Source organism: Glossina fuscipes, unplaced genomic scaffold (genome assembly GCF_014805625.2).
Source record: "Glossina fuscipes isolate IAEA_lab_2018 unplaced genomic scaffold, Yale_Gfus_2 26, whole genome shotgun sequence".
Classification (NCBI taxonomy): domain Eukaryota; kingdom Metazoa; phylum Arthropoda; class Insecta; order Diptera; family Glossinidae; genus Glossina; species Glossina fuscipes.
Window position 1 is genome coordinate 311120 of NW_023998421.1, and position 20323 is coordinate 331442.

The window sequence follows — 20323 nt, forward strand, 5'->3', positions numbered from 1 at the left end:
AGAGGTATTCAAAATTCGTTTTAAGACGCGAACGCAATAAAATTTGAAATAACTGTGATTTTCCTTAAAGCTAACATTTTTGTTTTTTTTTTTTATTGGAAATTCTTGAAGAATATTTAACGAAAGTTTTAATCCAATACATACATGCATATATATATATATAGTTATAATATTCACTTGGAGGCATATTCTTGAATTATTTAACTAATTCGCGTTCATTTGTCTGCTAGACGTCTTTGAAGTGATTACCTGTTTGTAATAAACACCGCCTTAAGAAACAAATTTTAACAGTTTTTTTTTTTTAATATTTTGTTCCGATATTGTGTTGACATATATATTTGTCTTAAATATACATATATATTCATATATATATTTATATATATATAAAGTGTATTTTGTCATTTGGAAAATTTTATTACGAAACAGTAAAATTTATTATTTAACGAGTGAGAGTGTGTTTAGAAAATATATAGATTGTGAAGATGTTTGGCAGTACTAATGCATTTATGGGCAATCGTCGTCTGATATTTGAATTCGCCGAAAGACATGACTTTTTTATGGAGTAAGTAGCAATAACAAATATTTAAAATAGATAATCAAAAGTTAAAGATTAATTTTAAGGGATAACGAAAACGTCAGTCCTGTTGAATTTTTTTCTTCCATTTTTTTTTTTTTTTGTCGTCTTTCATTTACTTATCAATTTTAATGAGAACCACAAAATTCAATTTAGTACAAAAGCTATCACTTCAATCGTACTTCATTTAAGTAATTAGTGATTTTTTCAATTAATATCTGATATCATTGCGCTTTGTTTCCATTTGCGGATTTTATTTTTCATAAAAAATTTTATTATAACAATAAAAGTGAAAAATCTCCGCACAAGATGAACGAAAGGTAACAATAAGGAGAAGAGAGCGAGAGAGAGAGAGAGAGATAGGAAAGAAGAAGCAGAAGAAGCAATGCTCAGCTCAAATTCAGTATTATTTTCGTTATTTGATATATTCGCTCAATTAAATTCATTAAAAAGCGAGTAAAAGCAAACACCAACAAGTCATCGTTGGTACATACACTCCTCATATACATGGCCATGTATGTACTATTTACTATTTCTCGTTGAAGACAACGTTGAAGTCAACCAAGGCCAACAGCAACAGCAACAGCAACACCAACGCCATCTTCATTGCCATTATTATCGTCATTAACCGCATCGTCTGTGTTTTAAGGTTCGGCAAATCTACTGATTTTGATGGCAATGGCGATGGTGATGGCGATAGTTGACGAATGATTGCAAAAAAAAAAAGCAAAAACGAAAACGAAAATATTTTTAATGTATATGTGCGCACGACATGTACACACGTAATTTTGCAAAAGAAAATTGAAAAATAAATTGCTCGAGGAAATGATGATAACTTAAAATTGATTAATTTTCCATTAAGTTTTTTCGTATACAATACGATGATATTTCTTTTAATTTCTTTTAATTTTCAATAAAACTCTATTTGTTAAGTGTTCCATCGCCTGTCACTAAGAAGGAGGGGGAGGAGGAGGGGTGACCATATTATTATTATTATTGTTGATATTATTACGTTCACGAGCACTGCAGACATTATTCATTTTGCTTTGCCTCCTACACTTATGGTCAATTATTGTGAATTTTTCTCACCTACCCTTTGATTATTGCTTGACTTTTTGTCGAAACTTCTTTGTTATAGTGTTTTGTTTTTTTTTTTTTATTCAATAATGACATATCATTATTTTTCTTCTCCAATCACACAACAACTGTTCGCTGATAACTAGTGGCGTTGTTGTTTTTCGTTTCATTCTCTTAGAGTTCTTTTCATTTCATTTGTGTAAGCACATCTTTTGTTGTTGTTGTTGTTGTTCTTTTATTGTTTTTTCTTTGTTTTCATTCACAATTGTTGTCAATTGTTCACCGTCTGCCTGCAACAAAATCGCCCGCATCATGTTTTTTTTTTTCTTTTGTTTTGTTTTTTTTTTTACATATTCGTTCTTATTTATATCGTTTCAGTGCCTTTAGTATGAGTGATAAGAGTAGCACCACCAACAGCCTACCGAATAGTCCAATTCATACCAATAACAACAACAATAATACATCATTGCTGAATAATAACAATACCAGCTCAAGTAATAACAATAACAACAACAATAATAATACGTGTAGTGCCAATCGCAATGTATTGGACGAGGACTCATGCTTTCGCATGGATGCCGATACACCGTTCGGTGAGAAAGAACCCGATCCGGACAATATCAAAATGTTTGTTGGCCAAGTGCCAAAATCCATGGATGAGGCTCAGTTGCGCGAAATGTTTGAAGAGTATGGTCCGGTGCATTCGATAAATGTATTGCGCGATAAAGCGACCGGAATCAGTAAAGGTAAGCACATGTTATTATATTCATGTACGTATAAGCAACGAATATACGCGTATATGTGTGTATGTTAACATGTATATGGGTGTCACTATTCATATTGTAAAATCTATAAACAAAGTTAAGTTAGCAAAAATGTACAAACTCTTTACCTTCACTCTTCGAACAACGCTATGATGACGATGATGATGACGATCACGATGATGGTAATTTATTTTATTTCATTATTATAGTTTTTTTTTTATTTTTTTTTTTTTAATTTTTTATTTTTCAACATATGCGAAACATTTATTAAAATAAATCGTCGCTATTTCATGTTACATCATGTCATATAGATGGGTCCAGTGGGACAGAAGTGCTTGCGTATAGTACTTTTAATTAACATCACATGAACACAGTACGTGTGTTCATGTATATCGCTGATGTCTCGTTGATAACATTTTCACTGAACATGAAAACGATTTAAAGAGTTTCGTGTTTATTGTAATGTTCAAAATAAAAACTATATGAATGAAAAGAATTAAAAAAAAAAAATAAAAAAATAGTGAAAAAGCATCTGCAGTGAAGGTATTTTCTCATTATATACAAATAGGTTTTTTTCTTTTTTTTTTTTGGTTGAAAAACTATATGAAAAGTTGATAGAGGGAGGGTGTTTGACGAAGAGGCGACGGGCACGATCTAAAGGGAGAAACAAATTTTTTTTTTAAACTTCATTTCGGAAATTAATCGAAATGCATGCGGCTGTGAAAGGCGTTTAAAGGCAAATTTAATAAAATTGGAATAGGATTTTTCTAAAAATCATTGAATAGTTTGGGAGTTAATTATACATCTTATACATCGTAAGATGTTCCTAAATGCAAAGAAAATCACTTGGTGTACGATTCAAGAGTAGATTTAAACGATCATCTTGATCGAACTGTTTTCGAATCCTGCGATTTTTTTAGAAATCAAATGAGCCTTAGTTGTCAGATGCAGTATGCACGCGTCGTCGTACCTTGTTCCATTTTAAAATCTGTTATTCTAGATTCGTGAATGTTCTCTGTTAAATTAAAGTTCTTGGTCTCCTGACAAAAGTAGGCTGATAAAAAATTGCAAACGGATTTTATTAAAAGGGCCGCCTATGTTAAGAATTGATATTTGAAACAAACAAAACAAAATTTGACTTCGGTTAAAGAAGGAGCTTCGAAAATTTGTCCATAGGACGCAACCTGATAAATTTCTCATTGTCTGTTATCGATTACGTCCGAAATAAACGCTAGGAATTATTGATTTTCATATCGTTGGGTCTTTTTGAAGGATGTACATCTCAAAACTATTAGTGAGATGCTTAAGATTCCTTTTCTTCCACGTTAATAGGTGTCGTTAAACATCGTACAATAAGTTATCGCAACATTTGTCATTTGTGTGGATTAAGAACACTAAGCAGAGAGTCGGCGTCAAGATACTTAGTTTAAGGACATGTTGAAAGGTAACACAAACGTGCTGAGAAGAAGGAAAAGTTGGGAAGCTCTTTAACAGAAAAACGAAGGTGGGCCTGTGGTAATGAAAATTTTATACCCAAAAAGGGAAGAGGGAAAGCATTGTATACACTTTTCGTGTGCTGAAAGTCCGCTCTATATATGGAGGTGGTATTCTCTGATGCTAGTGCTTCTTTTCTACACGCATTAGGCATAAAGCGAAATGAAGCGAAAAAATTTTAATTTCATCCGAAAAGTCTTGGAATGAAATCCCGAAAAAAATTATTTTCAGTGCATTTAAAGGTTCTCTCTGTTGATGAAACATTGATCTCTATTGATCAGATATTGACTTCCAATACTGATTGATAATTTATTCTAAAAAAAGTGTTTGTAAAACTGTCGTCATCATCATCGTCATAGTGAAAACATTTTTTTAATCTGTTAATAGTCGAGAATCGGTGGAAAGTGTTTCGTACTCTATAACATGGTCTCCAACAATTTTTATTCGCCTGAAAATTAAGGCGTTATATATGTTATATAACTCGCTAAAGAAAAAAAAAATTAATAAAATGCTTCTAACTTAACTGACAAACGAAGTTTGAACGAATTTTCGATTTCCTCAACTTGTGCCCCCTAACAATACGTTTGAAACACAAACTTTGAACAGATTTTAAGATTAGTTGAAGAGTGTATCAGTTAAGTGGAAATTAACAGTTAGCACAGTTACTTTGCAATTGTAACATATAAGGTACGGGCAGGGAATAAGTTGCTTGATATGAAAGCCTATGGATATAAGCGGGGTCTAGTCTTTCCGTAGACTTTTTCAGATTTGACTTTTTCCCATTTGAGAGTAAGAGGTGAAATTTGTCATCTGTATTTCTCATTGAAATTACAGATCGCGTTTCAATTTTCTCGAAACGGTTCCAGCAAACAAGTTATACAGTAATAACTTTATTTTTGTTATAAAACAACCCTAAGAGCGCTGATCAAAGAATTGAGAAAACTTTCCCTTTTTTTTTCAATTATTTTTTGACTTTGGATGGAAAACTTGAAAAATCATAATATGAAAATCTTCGCTATATACTTTTTATGATGTTCTCAGACTTTCCATTGTATTCGCAGTCGAGTTATTTGTTGCCCTTGCTCTGGATACCGAAAGCCTTGCAGTCTTCTTAGTATGGTCGGATTTTGGGAGTTTCGCTCTTTAGTAAGAGTGATACAATGTTCTTTGCTTACTTAGGCAAAAGTGCTCCTTCGCATTGAAGAATCATGTCATTGTCAGACTTTTGGTGTTACGTACTTAAGGGCTTAGTGTTAACTACATAATGTGTAGAGAACTTAAGATAAATTTTCTTTAGTTTTCCGGCACAGAGTGATTGATAAAGTGCTGTGCGTTGTAGAAAGCAAAGAGGGAGAAGCAAGCAACTCTTTATTTAATCGTCCTCATTATATATCAAGATATTGGGTTGTTCGGAAAGTAATTTTTTTTTTTTTTTTTGGCCAAAATTACAGTCGACGTTTCATGTCATCATGAACGTTCGATTTTGATGAATTTAATATCTTAACGATCTCATGAGTCTTTATTGTGCCTTCATCAGCTTCAACTGACCTTCAAGATCGAAATTTGACAAACCAGTTTTGGCTGCGGAGAAAATCAATCGAAGTTTTACTCAAGCAACCCATGTTATATCATCTGTCAAGATATAAATGTCTTCTGCGTTTTAAGTGTGAAGTTGGCTATGCAAAGAACTTAATTTATAGTTCTCTGTTGGTAAAAAAAAAGACATCACTCTTTGAACAGTCTAATAGTTGCAAAGATTTTCCTGAGGAGCAAGAGAATTTTCTATCAACCCTCAAGTTTTTAAGGAAATAAGTTTTCTTTAGAGAAATTAGAACAAAAAAATCACATTTTTATTCGCACGTTTTAGGTTTTAGGCAGACAAAAATCAACTTTCTGCAAGTAAGTTCATATCTTCTTTACAGATCAATGTTAGATGTATTCGTTTCGAATTTAATTTAAGCTTAAGTAAAATGTTATAGAGAAAATTTTCTTGTCAATCGCCGTTTTGGTTAGATGATTGCATTGGCTAAAGTTGCTGCATTAGAAAAGCCGTAGACCCTTAATTGAGTCGCAATATATTACCCGCTCATTATTGTTTTAATTCGATTAGAGAAAAATACTAAACGTGATTTATAGCAAAACTAAACTTCGAAAATGTATAGTGTGCAGAGGCGAGCAGTAAAGCAAAGTTGCTTAACTTGAATGTCAAATTCGCCTTCCCTATCCTCCCTACCCTATCCCGTATAATTTCGATAAGGTTTCATTATTAGGAAAGTATGAATCTAACCAAAAGTTTACCTTACTTAGCATGCGAGGAGATGAGGAGGCAGTGTCGTAAGCGTGTTAATCCTTAACGACATTTTGGTTTGACATTTTATTTAACATTTTGCATGAACTGAACTTTCACACACAGACGTGCGACACTCGTCTGTAACGCCACGAGGCACATAGTCGTTTACACTCAAACACATATAGATAAATACGTGAATACAATAGACAATAAGCACGGATATCCTTAAAAGACTTATTGTTGTTTTGCAGAAAACAGATAAAATCAAATAGAGGAAAATAGTGAAAGGGCTGACGTGAAGGCGTTGTTCGGGGGATAGGGGGACGGCCGACCTCTTCTGTGTGCGTGCTGATTGTAATAAATGTCTTTGTGCATAAAATTTCAATTTATTTTTACACAACTCGATTTATCGATTAGTTTAACAAAGTTTTATTTAGTTCAGTTGTTATTGTGAAGTTGAGATTTCAAGGAATTTCGCCTTTTTCTTTTTTATTCGTTGTTCCATCATTCTCAGTCTCTTTCTATCTATCTATCTATCTGTCTCTCTCTCTCTCTCTCTCTCTCTCTCTCTCTCTCTCTCTCTCTTTCTGTCACTCTCTCTCTCTACCTCTCTCTTTTCATCTCAAATTCTTGTGAATGTCCTTTGCAAAGAAATTTCGTATAAAGTTTGTAAAAGCATTGTCGCAACCTCAGCGGGTTGTTATTACTAAACTTATTATTACATCTTGTAAGTGAAGTGGAATTTCTTGTAAATAACTAGCTTTTCATTTTAACACCGGATAAGCTTGGCTGGATTGTAAAAAAAAAAAAAAAAAAAAAAAAAACCGAAAACAAAATTCGTTTTTAATAAAAACAAAAATGACTAAAATATAATTTTTTCGAAAATTAAATAAATACAAAGACATAATATTTTATCTCTTCCTCTTCGCCAAAAAATATTTTCCTTCCACCCTTTTCTATTTTCTTTTCGGTTTCTTTTTTTTTTTTTTTCTGTTCGCATTTACGCTTTAATCAGCACGTACGTTATGTCATGGTTATGGTCGGTCATTCCCTTGCAAAAAGGATAAATCACATGTATATGTTTAAATATATACATTTGTAAGTATTCGTTTGCTTTACTAATACATGTCTGAGATTTATATGTTATTGTGTTGGGGTACGTGTTTACTCGCTTACATAATACTACGAAAATCCTTCAGTTTATTTTAGTTATCTTGTCTGCATTGTTGGTGGCTTTAGTAATGTCTGGAGAAGTGTGTTTTATCGAAGGCTTTCGCAGGAATGTATTGAATTCAGGGACACTCCGACTGCTTACTAACGTGTCCGATTAATTCGTTTCCAGTACATTTATTTTATACAATTCATGTATAGACAGATAAGCAATGATTTTAACACAACAGAAAAATACTTATACCTCTCTCTATATGTAACAGCTTGGCAAGGAAGTAATTTCGTTATTGTCCTCATTTTATTTCCCCTTTAATTCTTATAGATATATTTGCCAGACTTCAATTATTATGAAAGGGAACGAGAGAGGAAGACGTAAAATAGAGAAGATGTAAAAGAAAAAAAGAAAAAAAAAAAAGAGAGTGATAGAGAGGGAGAAAGAAAGAAGGAAGGCATTGAAATTGCTTTCTTGCCATCCTAATAATTGTATTCTTTCGTTCAGTTCATTTTATGTGAAAACATTGCGTTTCAATCCGTATAGGAAATAGGAAAAAAAAAAAAAAAATACATAGACACCAAGGACGCTATAAGGTGTGGTAAGGCAGTTTATAATGCGGATATTGTTTTCAAAGGAAAGGCAATACATGCAATAGAAACATGAAAAATGTTTTACACATTTTTATTTTTTTTTTTTTAAATATTTCCACCAATCTTCAGAAATCAGTCGGGGAATTTTAAGACAAACTTGTCAAAAAGTTATTACGCAGAAGAAAACAATGCATAATTGAAGCATAAGGCTGCGTTTCTTTTTTGCCCTCAATTTCTGTTGCGGGTTGCACGTTCTTTTTGCCCGGAGTCAAATCAATTTGAACATTACGGTCAGTTGCACTTGGCGGATTTCGGCTGATATAAGCACCGTACCTTATTGGCTTCAACAAATGCATATTAGTCGTCTTTCAATGATGACGATTTAGGGCTGGACTACAAGCAAGAGTTTCCCTTCGTGACCTTGAAGTAACTATTCTCCATCTGTCTTCCGTTCAGTTAATGCATTTTTTTCTTAATGGTTTACCGGCTCCCTTCCTAGACGCCAGCCGTTATTTCCTACCTTTGAAGCAACATTTGTTTAGTACACTTTCAATTTCATTTTCGCTTTAGTACAAGCCGCCGCGCCTTTTTTCTTATTATGTTTTCAAAATATTAAATATAAGACAATGTATATTTATTAGCTTCAGTTAAAGAGATACGTTTTTTTTATATTTTTTATTTGAAAAATGTTTTTTTGTTGGACTCGCATAAAACGAACTAAAATGAGATGAAATTTGTAGGAAATTTTTGTTTCATTAGTATAGTAATTGGTTGGGATCCGAGTTGAGATTTTTGTTTTAAATGAATTTGAGAAAAGTGTATGTTTGGATTGTTTTTGACGACTTTTGGTAACGTTCGAAGAGTCGAAAAAAGTTTCAAGTTGATTGAGTTGTTGTTGGAATCCAAATGAAACGGATTTTTACTTTGACTCCTGGCACACAACAAAATTCGAATTAGAAATTCATTAGTAGTCGGCGACCATTTTCTACGAATTATCGGGTCAGTGAAACTCGGGAGTGAAACTAGACTTTGAATTCTAATCAATGTCCTATTCGGAATATACTTTTTTTCCTGCCGCTATTAGTAAGTCGACGGAGGTCAATTTTTCAACTAACTTTGGAGAAACACGTAGTTGCCATGTGTTTAGTAATGCCTCAACGAGTATGTATAGTAATTAAAAGTGCAAGGCAACCATTTTAATTTTCCCTTTTTTGGAGTTTTCCATTCATTTGCCAATTCGTTGGTTTTCTTGTGCTTCTCATTTCAATATTTTCTCTGCTCTTTGACTATTCACTAAACTTTTATTCTTAACGATTGCTAAGTAGATGTGAAAAATTCCAATTTTTTCCCTATCCATAATCCATCTATGGAAACCGCAAAACAGTTACATCAACTAGGCCTGCCTCTGTGAAGATGTATGACGGACTTTCACATCTTCAAAACTAGAACTGATATTAGAAAATTTCAAAATAGATATTTTAAGATGTTTCCCAAAGCTCATTAAATAATTCGCAAACATTGCATGTGTTTCACAAGCAAGTGATAATGCACTGTAGTATAGAAGACGGTCCAAGTTAACAAAAACCAAATACGACGGAACTATGTTCTAAAGGAAATATCTTAAGCCGATTTCCTTATAAAATTTTTTTAAATCTTCTCCTTGCTAGTCATAGAAATCACAAAGGTGAAGACAAGCAATTGAGCCGATTCCGCTCATACCGCAGATAAGTTAAATAACATGTTGTTCTTGAATAATTTTAATCACAGTTTGTGTGACTATTCGTACAAATCGACAAATTTAAAGTACAATTATTTTTACTTTGAAAATCTCTGCCTGTGATGATTAATGATTATGATTAACTTAAATACGTGAACTTTTGAAAATTGTAAAAAGACAAAACAAAACTGCGTGACATGTATAAACGATAATTCTCGAGGGATTTCGGCTAATTTAAAAAAAAAAAAAAATATATATATATATATAATCTCCTTTTCGTTTTTCATCGTCATCTCTTCAATTTTCGTCATCATCTTTATTTAATCTTAAATCTACTGACCCAGTACGATAATAAAATTAAACGATATTTATTTTTTATTCAACTCCCGTAGAGAGACTCTAACACATTTGATGATGATTTATGCAAAAAACTATAAATCTTAAAAGGATATCATTATTAATTCCCTCTTTTTTATAACTTTACTTCCTCTATGACACTCACTAACTTATCCAGTGCTTGATAAAGGAAAACAAAATAAAAAAATAGAAAAAATAGAAAAAAAAAAATGGTAGAAAAAGAAAAACTATTGAAAAAACGTGAGTCATAATATCCGACTTAAGAACATTGAAATATTCTTCCTCTTCTCCTTCTTCTGCAACCATATTTACCGCCAACACAATTTCCCTTCGCTTTCTTCGCTTACACTTACAGCTCTACGCAATGGATTGCTTTCATTTTATGAATCTAACGACAATTTTAAAGGATATTAAATTGTGATTTGTTAGTGCAATGCTAGCAAAAAGCGGAAAACATAATTTAATATTTTTTTTTTTTTTTTTTGTTTTTTGCGATTTTGAAATCCATTGCTTCGGGATGACCTTATGACATTTTATAACATCCATTACTTGAATTGTTATGGGAGGATTTTTTGCCTTTCTTTTTTGTGTGCGGGGCTTGGCTTAGAAAATCTGTTAAATTTTAAGATATGAAATATGTTTTTACAACATTTTTCCTTACAATTTTCATTTTTTACGTTTTATTATTTTTCTAAAATTTTTCTCTCACTTTCTCTTTCTATTCTCATTATTTTTTCTTTTTTACATATATATAATCAGGTTGTTGTTTTGTGACGTTTTATACCCGCCGTGCTGCCTTAAAAGCTCAAGATGCCCTACACAATGTAAAAACCTTAAATGGGGTAAGTTCATGATTTCAGAAAATTTATTTAACAATTTATTTCAAACACATTTACATACACTAGCGCTTAGGAGGCAAAAAACAAAAAAAAACAAAAAAACGAAGAAAGAAAAAAAAATTAGCAGAAAATGGAGAATAAAAGCAACCTACGAACAAACTGTTAATATTTGCTTGTATACATGTCACTTCCGCCTGGGTTGGCAATTATTTACTAAACAGTTTATAAAATTTATGTTTTTATGTGTGGAGCTGTTCTCCCTCCCTTCCCTTCACCGTACCCAACATGCAGTGTGCATATAATAACACTTATAGGAATTGTAGGTTTTTCTCGTTCTCTTTCTCGAAAATTATAACTAATTAGTTTTTGTAGCTGAATAAACAAGTAAGTAGCAAATGAAAAGAAAACTGCGCTTGAAAAATGCTTAATTAATCTTAAAAAAATAAATATATATATATATATAAATATATATGACAATTTATAAAGATTTTAGATTAAGTCCTTAACACGGATATGGGCCCAATGACATTTGCATTCACGCCTAAAATGAGCGCATATCGTTATCATGGATATTTGCAAATAACTGCACTGACTACAGAAACTTTAACCTTATAACGAATAACTTTAACGAATTTTGGTATTCATAGTATCGCAGGATTCCATGTTATTCGGGAAATGAAAGTAGACGTATCTCTGTTCGATATGTCCACTAATGCAATGACCGCAACATTTTTGAGACCAGGTCGACATACAACACAGAGAGCGACACATAAATGACTTCTCTTCCCGAAGACCCATCTTATTTTTTGAAACCAATCGTGAACCTCAAAGTCGAATTGCTTGCAAGTTACAGGGGTTTTAGCGACACTGCAGCAGATGATATCATTTACATTTACCAACAGCTTGATAGGTGTTATGATAATCTTTTTCATCGAAAAGAACAGCTTGTCGATGGATTTCAATTGGTTTCGCATTGGCAATGACGATACTAAACACAGTGACCGCTATCAAGGGAGGGCACGTCGAAAAAATCTTAAAAAGTGTTCTCTATAGCGGAACTTCTAAGCGAACTTCCAGGTCTTTAAGAGGTGATTTATTCAATGCATGACAAAGCTATTAAGGAAGCTTTTTGTTTACAAGGAACCGAATGTCTCAATATCGTCAATCGATGGATGCAGTGGCACATGTTCCGGGTCTGGTCTCTAGGGCTTTTTGCTTGTCGTCAAGTCGCAAAAGTATCCCCTATCCTGGATGAGCATTTCGATGATTTTATTCTGGAAACTCAGGAAAGACTTTTTAAAAGACTTATAAACCGTTCTACAAATAGACGTCGGTATGTTGAGAAAGCTTTGGACTGATTTTATCGTCCTATAAAAAAGTTTTCCTATGTTGATCGATTAAGTCGAATTAAGAAAAATAAACGTTTTTTCGTAATAGCTGCCCGGGCATAATTGATCGAGTGTCCTCAAGAACATTAGCGCTTGATTGAAATCTTTCTTACTTAAGTGTGAGTTTTTTTGCAGAGAAAGCAATGAAATGAATAATTTTCGTGAAAATAAGAAAGAAAAATTTTCGGTGGTAGCGCGTTCTCTTTGTACTCCGCATTTATGATGACATGTGTATGCAAGACCGTGAAGCGCTTGACGTGGAAACATTTGCTGAATCACTTAAGTATATCTCTGTCTATCTGCCTGTCCACATATATTTGTTTTCAATCTAGAGGTATCTTGATACACGGGTGGTATATTTTGATTCTAGATCGCATGCAAATGGAATCGTTTTCTGAATACCTTCCTTCGTGAACATTCGTACTTTTTGTAAGATTTACTTTTTTATAACATCCAAAGTTTAATTTTTTAGACTCTACGATGAAAATCAGTAGAAAGTATTTAAAAGTCTATCTTGGGTAGAGTAAATAAGAGAAGAAATAACTTCCGAAGACTTCTGTAGACTTTGATTTAGACCGACGCGGCAATGATTATTCAATGAAAGGAAAAGAAAATTTTGCAAAATTCCCTTTAAAATTAAGGCCGCGAGCATGATATGTAAGAAATAAAAACGAAATGCACAAACGAAAGTCATAAAAAGTCATAAACTTTTAATTTTAGAAAAATATGGCTTATGTAGTAAACTTGCATAGTTTTTTTCTACTTTTATTTTATAAAACAAATTTAGTTATAAACTACAACTGAAGGGAATGAATTTCAGTTAAACTCTTTTTTTCCGTTTCCCTGCTAGAGCACAATAGTTGTATACTCGTCTAACACGCGACTTCATTCCATGTTAATCACATTTGAAAAATGGTAACGAAAAGCTAAACGATTAATTTGCCCGCCCCCTTCCCCCATCAGAAGAGTGTATATAATACATTTTAAAGTGAAATAAGTATTTTCAGGTTGAAGTATTTTTCCTCATTTAAAATAGTGAAATGAAAATGAAAAAGAAGTTGAAAAAGAAAGGGAAAGAATTTTCATTTTATTTGTATTAAAAAAAGGAAAAAAACAAAAAAAATTAATAAAATCTTTAAAAATCACATCAAATGCGAGAGAAGAGCAAAAAAAAAAAAAAACAAAGGAGTGAGAATTCAAAAATGTTAAGGATGTGATGAGGACGAAGGGTTTCGAAGGTTTTGAAAATTTTGCTCTTTATTAAATTAGTTTTTTTTTTTTTTTTTTTTTTAATACGTTTTAAGAGTACGCATATATATTTATGCTTTCTGTTACGCTGCATTTTTCGTGGATTCTAATTAAAACAAGATTAAAAGTAAATTTGCTATAAACGCTAAATATTAACTAACTTTGCTAGCGATACGATAGAGAACGAAAGGCAGTAATAATACAAGGAGATGTAAGAGGACTATGGTTAGTTTTCCTTTTTTTTTAAAGCAGCAGCCTTAGCTTGTCTGAGTTAGTTATAGTTAGTTCCACTCTATTTTTAGTGATTTATTAGCATTGCAGTCTAAATTAAAGCGCCGGAAATATTGTGTTATAAGTCATGTAGAGAGCAGCGCTTACTAATCCAAAAAAAAAAAAAAAAAAAAAAAAAAAAAAACAGAAGGGAAAAGTACACCGAATACAGAGTAAAAGCTTAAATATTTAGTAAAACGAAGTGGTGGTGGTGGTGTTGTGTTAGTGTTTAAACTAAAATGTATTCACATGCGTAAATATGTGACGTACGTTTGTATTTGTTGTTACTTGTATTCTTCTGCCTCTTATATGAATGTGTGTGTGTATGTGTGTGTGTGAGTGTCTGTGTATGTGTGCATGCAAACTCATAAAATTCAAAGACTAATGTTCTGGCCATGGATTGTGGCACAGCGGAAATGTTGAATTGCGGATATGTTGTCGACCACTTGAAATTGTTCGCGTAGAATGCGTAGAAAAATGTTTTAAATGCACAAAACACATACACACGCCCATACATTTACATAAATAAATACATTTTTATGAATGTTTGCGTTAATGGCTGCACAAGTCATACATATTTTATCTAAATTTTAACATACGAGAAAAGTACATAAAACATAACACATTTCATTAGCTTTCATAATTCATGAGGCACCAAATGGATTTCATTAAAGAACGGAACAATAACAATAATAATAGTCATCATAAAATATTAATAAGAATAAAAAATGAAAATTATTCACTTTAAGCAATATTAACCTTCTTTTTTTTTTTTTTGCTCTTCCTATTCCTATTCCAGATGTATCATCCCATACAAATGAAACCCGCCGATAGTGAAAATCGTAATGGTAAGCTTCCTTTCAACATCTTACATATATATATATATATATAAATATATTTTCGAATATTAAAAAAAAAAAAAAATAGAAAAGCAATTTTTCCTTAAATTTTACTACTGACCTTTACACATAAAATATCGGAATCAACCTACAAACTCTCTTAGAAGGGTGACCCATTAAAATGCTTGGCAAAAAAGAAAAAAAAAAAACCAAAAAGCCATAAAACCAATGACCAGACCATAGCTGCAAGAATGTCCCAACCATAGACAACAAACAAAATTGTGGTCTAAAATAGCAACAAGAATAACAACAATGGCAGTAACAGCAGCAGTGGCAGTAGCAGTAGCAGCATTGAAAACAGGTCACCATGTGTGGTAATGATTTGTCTAAGGGTGTGCGATTTTTTGCTTTTTGTTTTTGTTTTTTCAATACGAAAGATCCTGTGGTGATAGTGTGATGTTTGCTGCCTATCATTATTACACTAACAACCCTTTTGAATATTGCGGAGTTTAATGCAGAAAATTCTTTATTACTCTACTAGTATCCTAGTAGTGTTTTAAGTTGGATTTAAAAATGAAAACATAAAAAAACTTGTATTTGCCGTAACGGGAAGGTCAATAAAGCCAAAGTAAAAACGATTTAGAATTTTCAGTTAATTAAGTGACGAATACTTGGCGGAGAGATTTTGATGTATACCTAATTCTAATCAAAATCAAGCGATAAAATTATTACGCAGCCCCCCCCAGCTTCTCATGTTTCACTTTTGCTTTAAAAAGCATGTTTCAATATATTCGTCCAGCTTTAAGGAAAAATTTGCTGGCGCTTTACAAAACTAAACCATTAAACACTTGTCTTTATGTCTCAACTTATTCGGTATAATTCACGACTGCACTCTCTTTGTAGAGAAATTTGTAGCGAATTACGAATCGAAAAATCGTGCATTGAGTCTGCAAACTTCGCTTTTTTTATAAATCGTAAAGTACTTGCATTTTTTCGGGCTAGTGAGTACATGAAGCGTGTTTTTTTTGGAAATTTGAATAATTTTGTGGCAAAAAAACCCCGATGGAGGGTTATTTTTCAAAAGAAAGCGCCGCTAACCCATACCGGATGCTAAAAAGCGGAACGAAATTGCCTTAAAGCTTAAACCAAAGAAAGCGGTAGCAATTTCGTAAATTCTTAATAGCCACATTTCGCAGCTGCCTTAGCTGCATATAAAGCATTAAGCTTTGCTTTAACCAAACGAACATGGGAACATGAGCCACAATCAGTGACGTGTGTGTAAAATGCGAGAAGTCGTTATATCGTTGTAAAAGTTATTTAAGAAAGATTTTGAATTGTGATGCATTACTCTCCCGGTTGTATTTACTCTCCCTAGCACAAGTCCTAATCGATGACGATTTGACGATAGCCAAAATTCTCTCTCTCTCTCTTTCTTACATTCTGCGGAAGTCCGCGAAGCTTGAATGATTGACTATTTTTGAAATAAGTGCTTACATAAGTGCCTAAAATAAGCTCACAAGTGCCTAAAATAAGATCCCTTTTTATAATATGTAACTGAGTCCATGAATCCATGCCTAACCTCAAGGGGTTGCATTTAATTCAAGCACTAAAAATTTTTCATTGCCCAATGTGGAAAGAAATTTAGGGAAATATTTTTACGCGCACACATTGGCTCTTGAGAGTAAAAAAGTCTGCAAAAAAAAAAACTTTGAAAAATATCGTATCCAAGAAAAGCTAAGGTATATTAAAGACTCTCAAGCAAGGTTAACAACCATTCAAACGATGAATCATTGCAATGCATGTGGACAAAATAAATTTTGAAGTCCAAATTGCTCAATGTATTTTTATCCCAGTCACCCACAAGCACATTTGATGGCTAGATAAAGCCAGTGTTTTGCTTGTCATTACAAAACGTTTTTAATTATCATTATTGTAATGTATTTGATATTTTATCTTAAAAATGCATAGATGGCAACATATTTTACAAAGTATTAGAAGGAACATAATAAACTTTAATTTATATGTTTATGTTTTTTTGATTATTACGGGCGATTCAATTGATTTATTATTTAATTCGGACATAGAGGGGAAGAAAAATTGACTCTTTTAGGAAAGTTGACTTTTAGATCGCAAACAAAAGAAAAGGATGATCAAATTCTTGCAAACGAATCCGTTAATATAAATGTGATGATGAGAGAAATCATTCATTATCATATATGTTCTTTCGGGCAAAAGGACAAATAAGTGAACTTAATTACTTAATTCCAAAACTGAAATAAATTGAAGCAGTTGTGGTGGGGCCAATGTTGAATTGTGAAATGAAAAACTTTTAAACGATGACAAGAGATTTTGTACTTAGCAAATAAACAACCATCGGAAACAAAACAACAACACCGTAATTATTTTGTAGAAAATTTCGTTTCAAAAGTAGAAATTTATCTCTCTAAACAGAACATCATCACACTTTTGCTTATATATACATACATACATATATGTATATGTATATATATATATATATATTTTTAAAACTATTTACTTGAAACTAAATAACAACGAAAACTACTCAAGTGTTTTGCGGGTGGATGGATGTGTACGCAATAATAATGTATTGTGCTGCATAGCGTACAGTATAGTGTAACAATTGGCGCCAATATACTATACTATACAAGTTAGTGGGTGTTGAAGAAAATTTTTGCAACGCTATTATCGAACTTTTCTTTATGTTATTTTCTTTTGATTGATATACTTTGGTTTTATTTTCTCCTCTTCAGAGATAAACAAAATACTTAACCTACTTTACTAAGATTACGTGAATTTGAATACGTTTTTTAACCGTGCAGTGCTGTAATTGTTTGTTGACGGTTAATTGTCGAAACAAAGCGTGTTGTTGATGGTTAACATAGGAATACTTGAAAATGTGTAATTAACACCCGCTTTGTCTAATAATTGCCTGTTCAATGCTTACACAATAGGCATTGCAATGATGCTAATATGCATATGTTTAAATGAAATAAGAGCAAACGTTTCAATATGTATAACATAAAGCAGCAAAATAACATATGAGGTGAATTAAGTTGGCCAAAAAGCTATTTAGATGTTTTTATTTTTTTTTTTATCTTAATAGTGAACACTTGTATATTCAATCACTCTTTGCAACTTCCTCGAGAAATTTATGAGTCGTTGCGTATAGAGCTTCAAGCCGCTACCAGTTGAAAACTGAATCGAAGAAGTTTTGAGCAAGCTTAAGCAATCAAATTATACGGTAAGCGGCGTGACTTCATCAACTCTGAATCAATCATCAATAAGTTCGCGTGAATACCACTAAAGGTTAATGAACATCCTGACGATTATGAATTGTTGAACTATATCCGGCGATAAATGTTGACATCATAGTCTTGTTCAACAATATAGTTGCCGTTGTTATGCGTAGCTCTTTAAGAGGAGCGTTCCTTCCTTGAAAGATTTTTTTTTTTTTGCGATATTATCAGTCATTTGTGGTCAGGTGTCTCCTATTCGAGTAACAGGGTGAAGGCCGGAGAGAAGTGATGAAAAAGAGAAAAATAAGGTGATCGATCACAAAATGCCTTTAATAACTGAGTATTCAGTGTAGGTACTACCGAAGTAAACCCTATCGCATTGAGATCTGAACCCGCGAATATTGACTTGATGATTGTGATTTTTACCTACTCAACTACGTATGTGAATAACTGCTTTAAGAAAAGTCCACTGACCCTGGCAGAAGAATAATAATGACAATAATATATGTCGAAATACTTTCTTACCCACCCAATACATGAATCACACTATTTAGACAATAACAATTACAATAAACGCAGTCATTACGAGTCACATTCATGTATTATTGCTGCTGTAATGCCATTATCACGGATGGAGAGACGTATTTAATAAACACATTCTTATGCGGTATGTGTGGCTTTGTCAGCAGCATATCTTAGACCTTGTTTGGCACCCCTTTTCTTTACCTCGTCTCACGTTTGCACTCATCCTTACTTTACCACCTTTTTATCTATATTATAGCATTGTGCTTAGAGAAGCGTAAACAGCATTCAGAATATTTAGCATTGCATTGCTGCTAAGCAGCTAGAGTCTTATTATCAACCACAAATTTGTAAAATATCAGTTGCACTTAAAACGTCACTCAGTTAGTTAGTTGTGTTAATCAGTAGTACGCGCTGTGTGACACAACCGCATTACATTATATCGCCCAATTAATCGTATAAAAGAAAATTTTCGATTGGAAAATATAATTAATTGCAATTTTATTCAATAGAATATCCTATCTGATGTAATTGTCTCATTTCATTCGTGTGCTGTTGACGACAATTAACAAAACTCGTAAAATTGAAAATAATTTTATTTATTTTAAATAAAATTTTCCTTCAGCGTGTGTTTGGCCTTTGCGCATATACACAATGTTCCTTTTCTTTTGTGTGTTATTTTTAACTTAATTTCGTTGTTAAAGTTGAAAATCATAGAAAACGAAAAAGAAAAAAAAAAAAAGAAAACACAAAAAAAAATAAATAAATAAATAAAATTTTGCGTTCACACGTTAAATAGATTTGAAAGTCAATTAAAATAATTCAATTACACTACTAAGTATTCTACGGATCTATGTATATGTAGAACTAATGCATTTGCTGTCACATATTTTGTTCTCAACATTATTTAGTTTGTATTCAATTGAATTGCGAAATTTTATTAAATCTATATATCTAAGTAATACCGGGTGTTAATGTGAAAATCCTCCCAGCTACGTAATACGATCTAATTATTATTCACTTTAGTTTTTGCTATTAGCTGATCATGGATTTGAAGGTAACAGTAAGTGGCTTCATATCTCTTAATACAGTAAGCATTTTAAAACTTTTTTGACTTTTCACATTTCAACTAAATAGGCAACGTTTATAAATGAGTGATAACATGACGATATAATTGGCAAAAATACTTCCAGAATAGGTAAAACTAGGTAATGGTAAATATACTATAACTGCGAGTTGGTTTTCCTTTGCAATACAATGCAATTACACTTAAAATACACTATTGAAAAATTTTAATTTGCTTATAAGATATTCTCTCTCTTAACCTGAGGTTTGTTTTCACATTTTCAAGTTATTGCTTCGGTAATGAAAATTTTTTCTCATTCGCTCCGTATGCCTGACTTATGCTTTCTTTTTAATATCAATTATTATTCAATAAGTTTCCGGTATAACTTGCCGTTTTTTTCTTTCAATTTCGTTTTTCAAACGCACTTGTAGTGTGCTATTGATCCTTTTTTCAATATGCTTTTTCAAGATAGTCAATGACTATTATAACGTGCTCATCCCAACTACCGACGCCATAATAATAATCGAAGTCGACCTTTGCCGCTTTTTTTTTTTGCTGTGGACATCTTTCGTCTTTTGCCGCTCATTTGACTTGACTTTGTACTGTTTTCATTCATTATCATATATCGTATGAAAAATTTCTTTTTATTTATCTTAAAAATATTTAGACTTATATCGTTTGAAAGTTTGTGCTATCCATAATATGTGTCCGTTAACAATATATATTTTCTTTTTCTTTGCAAAATTCGACTTTACTCAGAGACGTGATTTCTGTTAAGCGTGACGCAATCCCTTTAACGATTCTCGAATAATTCGATGTTGTTTCAAAATGCGCTCATCCTTTTATTGTGTTGTATTTGGCTAAAG

At 32.3% G+C, this 20323-nt stretch overlaps 1 protein-coding gene across 4 annotated transcripts in view; it reads left to right on the forward strand.

Annotated features, from left to right (window-relative positions):
* The window catches only part of LOC119635547 (CUGBP Elav-like family member 2), a 119015-nt gene that overhangs the window by 50434 nt on the left and 48258 nt on the right, over positions 1-20323 (forward strand). For 2 of the 4 annotated variants that reach the window (XM_038030398.1, XM_038030399.1), the window contains exons 1-4: positions 400-562; positions 2030-2397; positions 10788-10870; positions 14573-14621. In XM_038030398.1, coding sequence (XP_037886326.1) covers positions 483-562; positions 2030-2397; positions 10788-10870; positions 14573-14621 — 580 coding nt within the window. In that variant the 5' untranslated portion in view covers positions 400-482. Of the gene's footprint in view, positions 1-399; positions 563-2029; positions 2398-10787; positions 10871-14572; positions 14622-20323 lie in introns of those variants that run through there. The other 2 variants (XM_038030396.1, XM_038030397.1) reach the window with 1 other exon arrangement.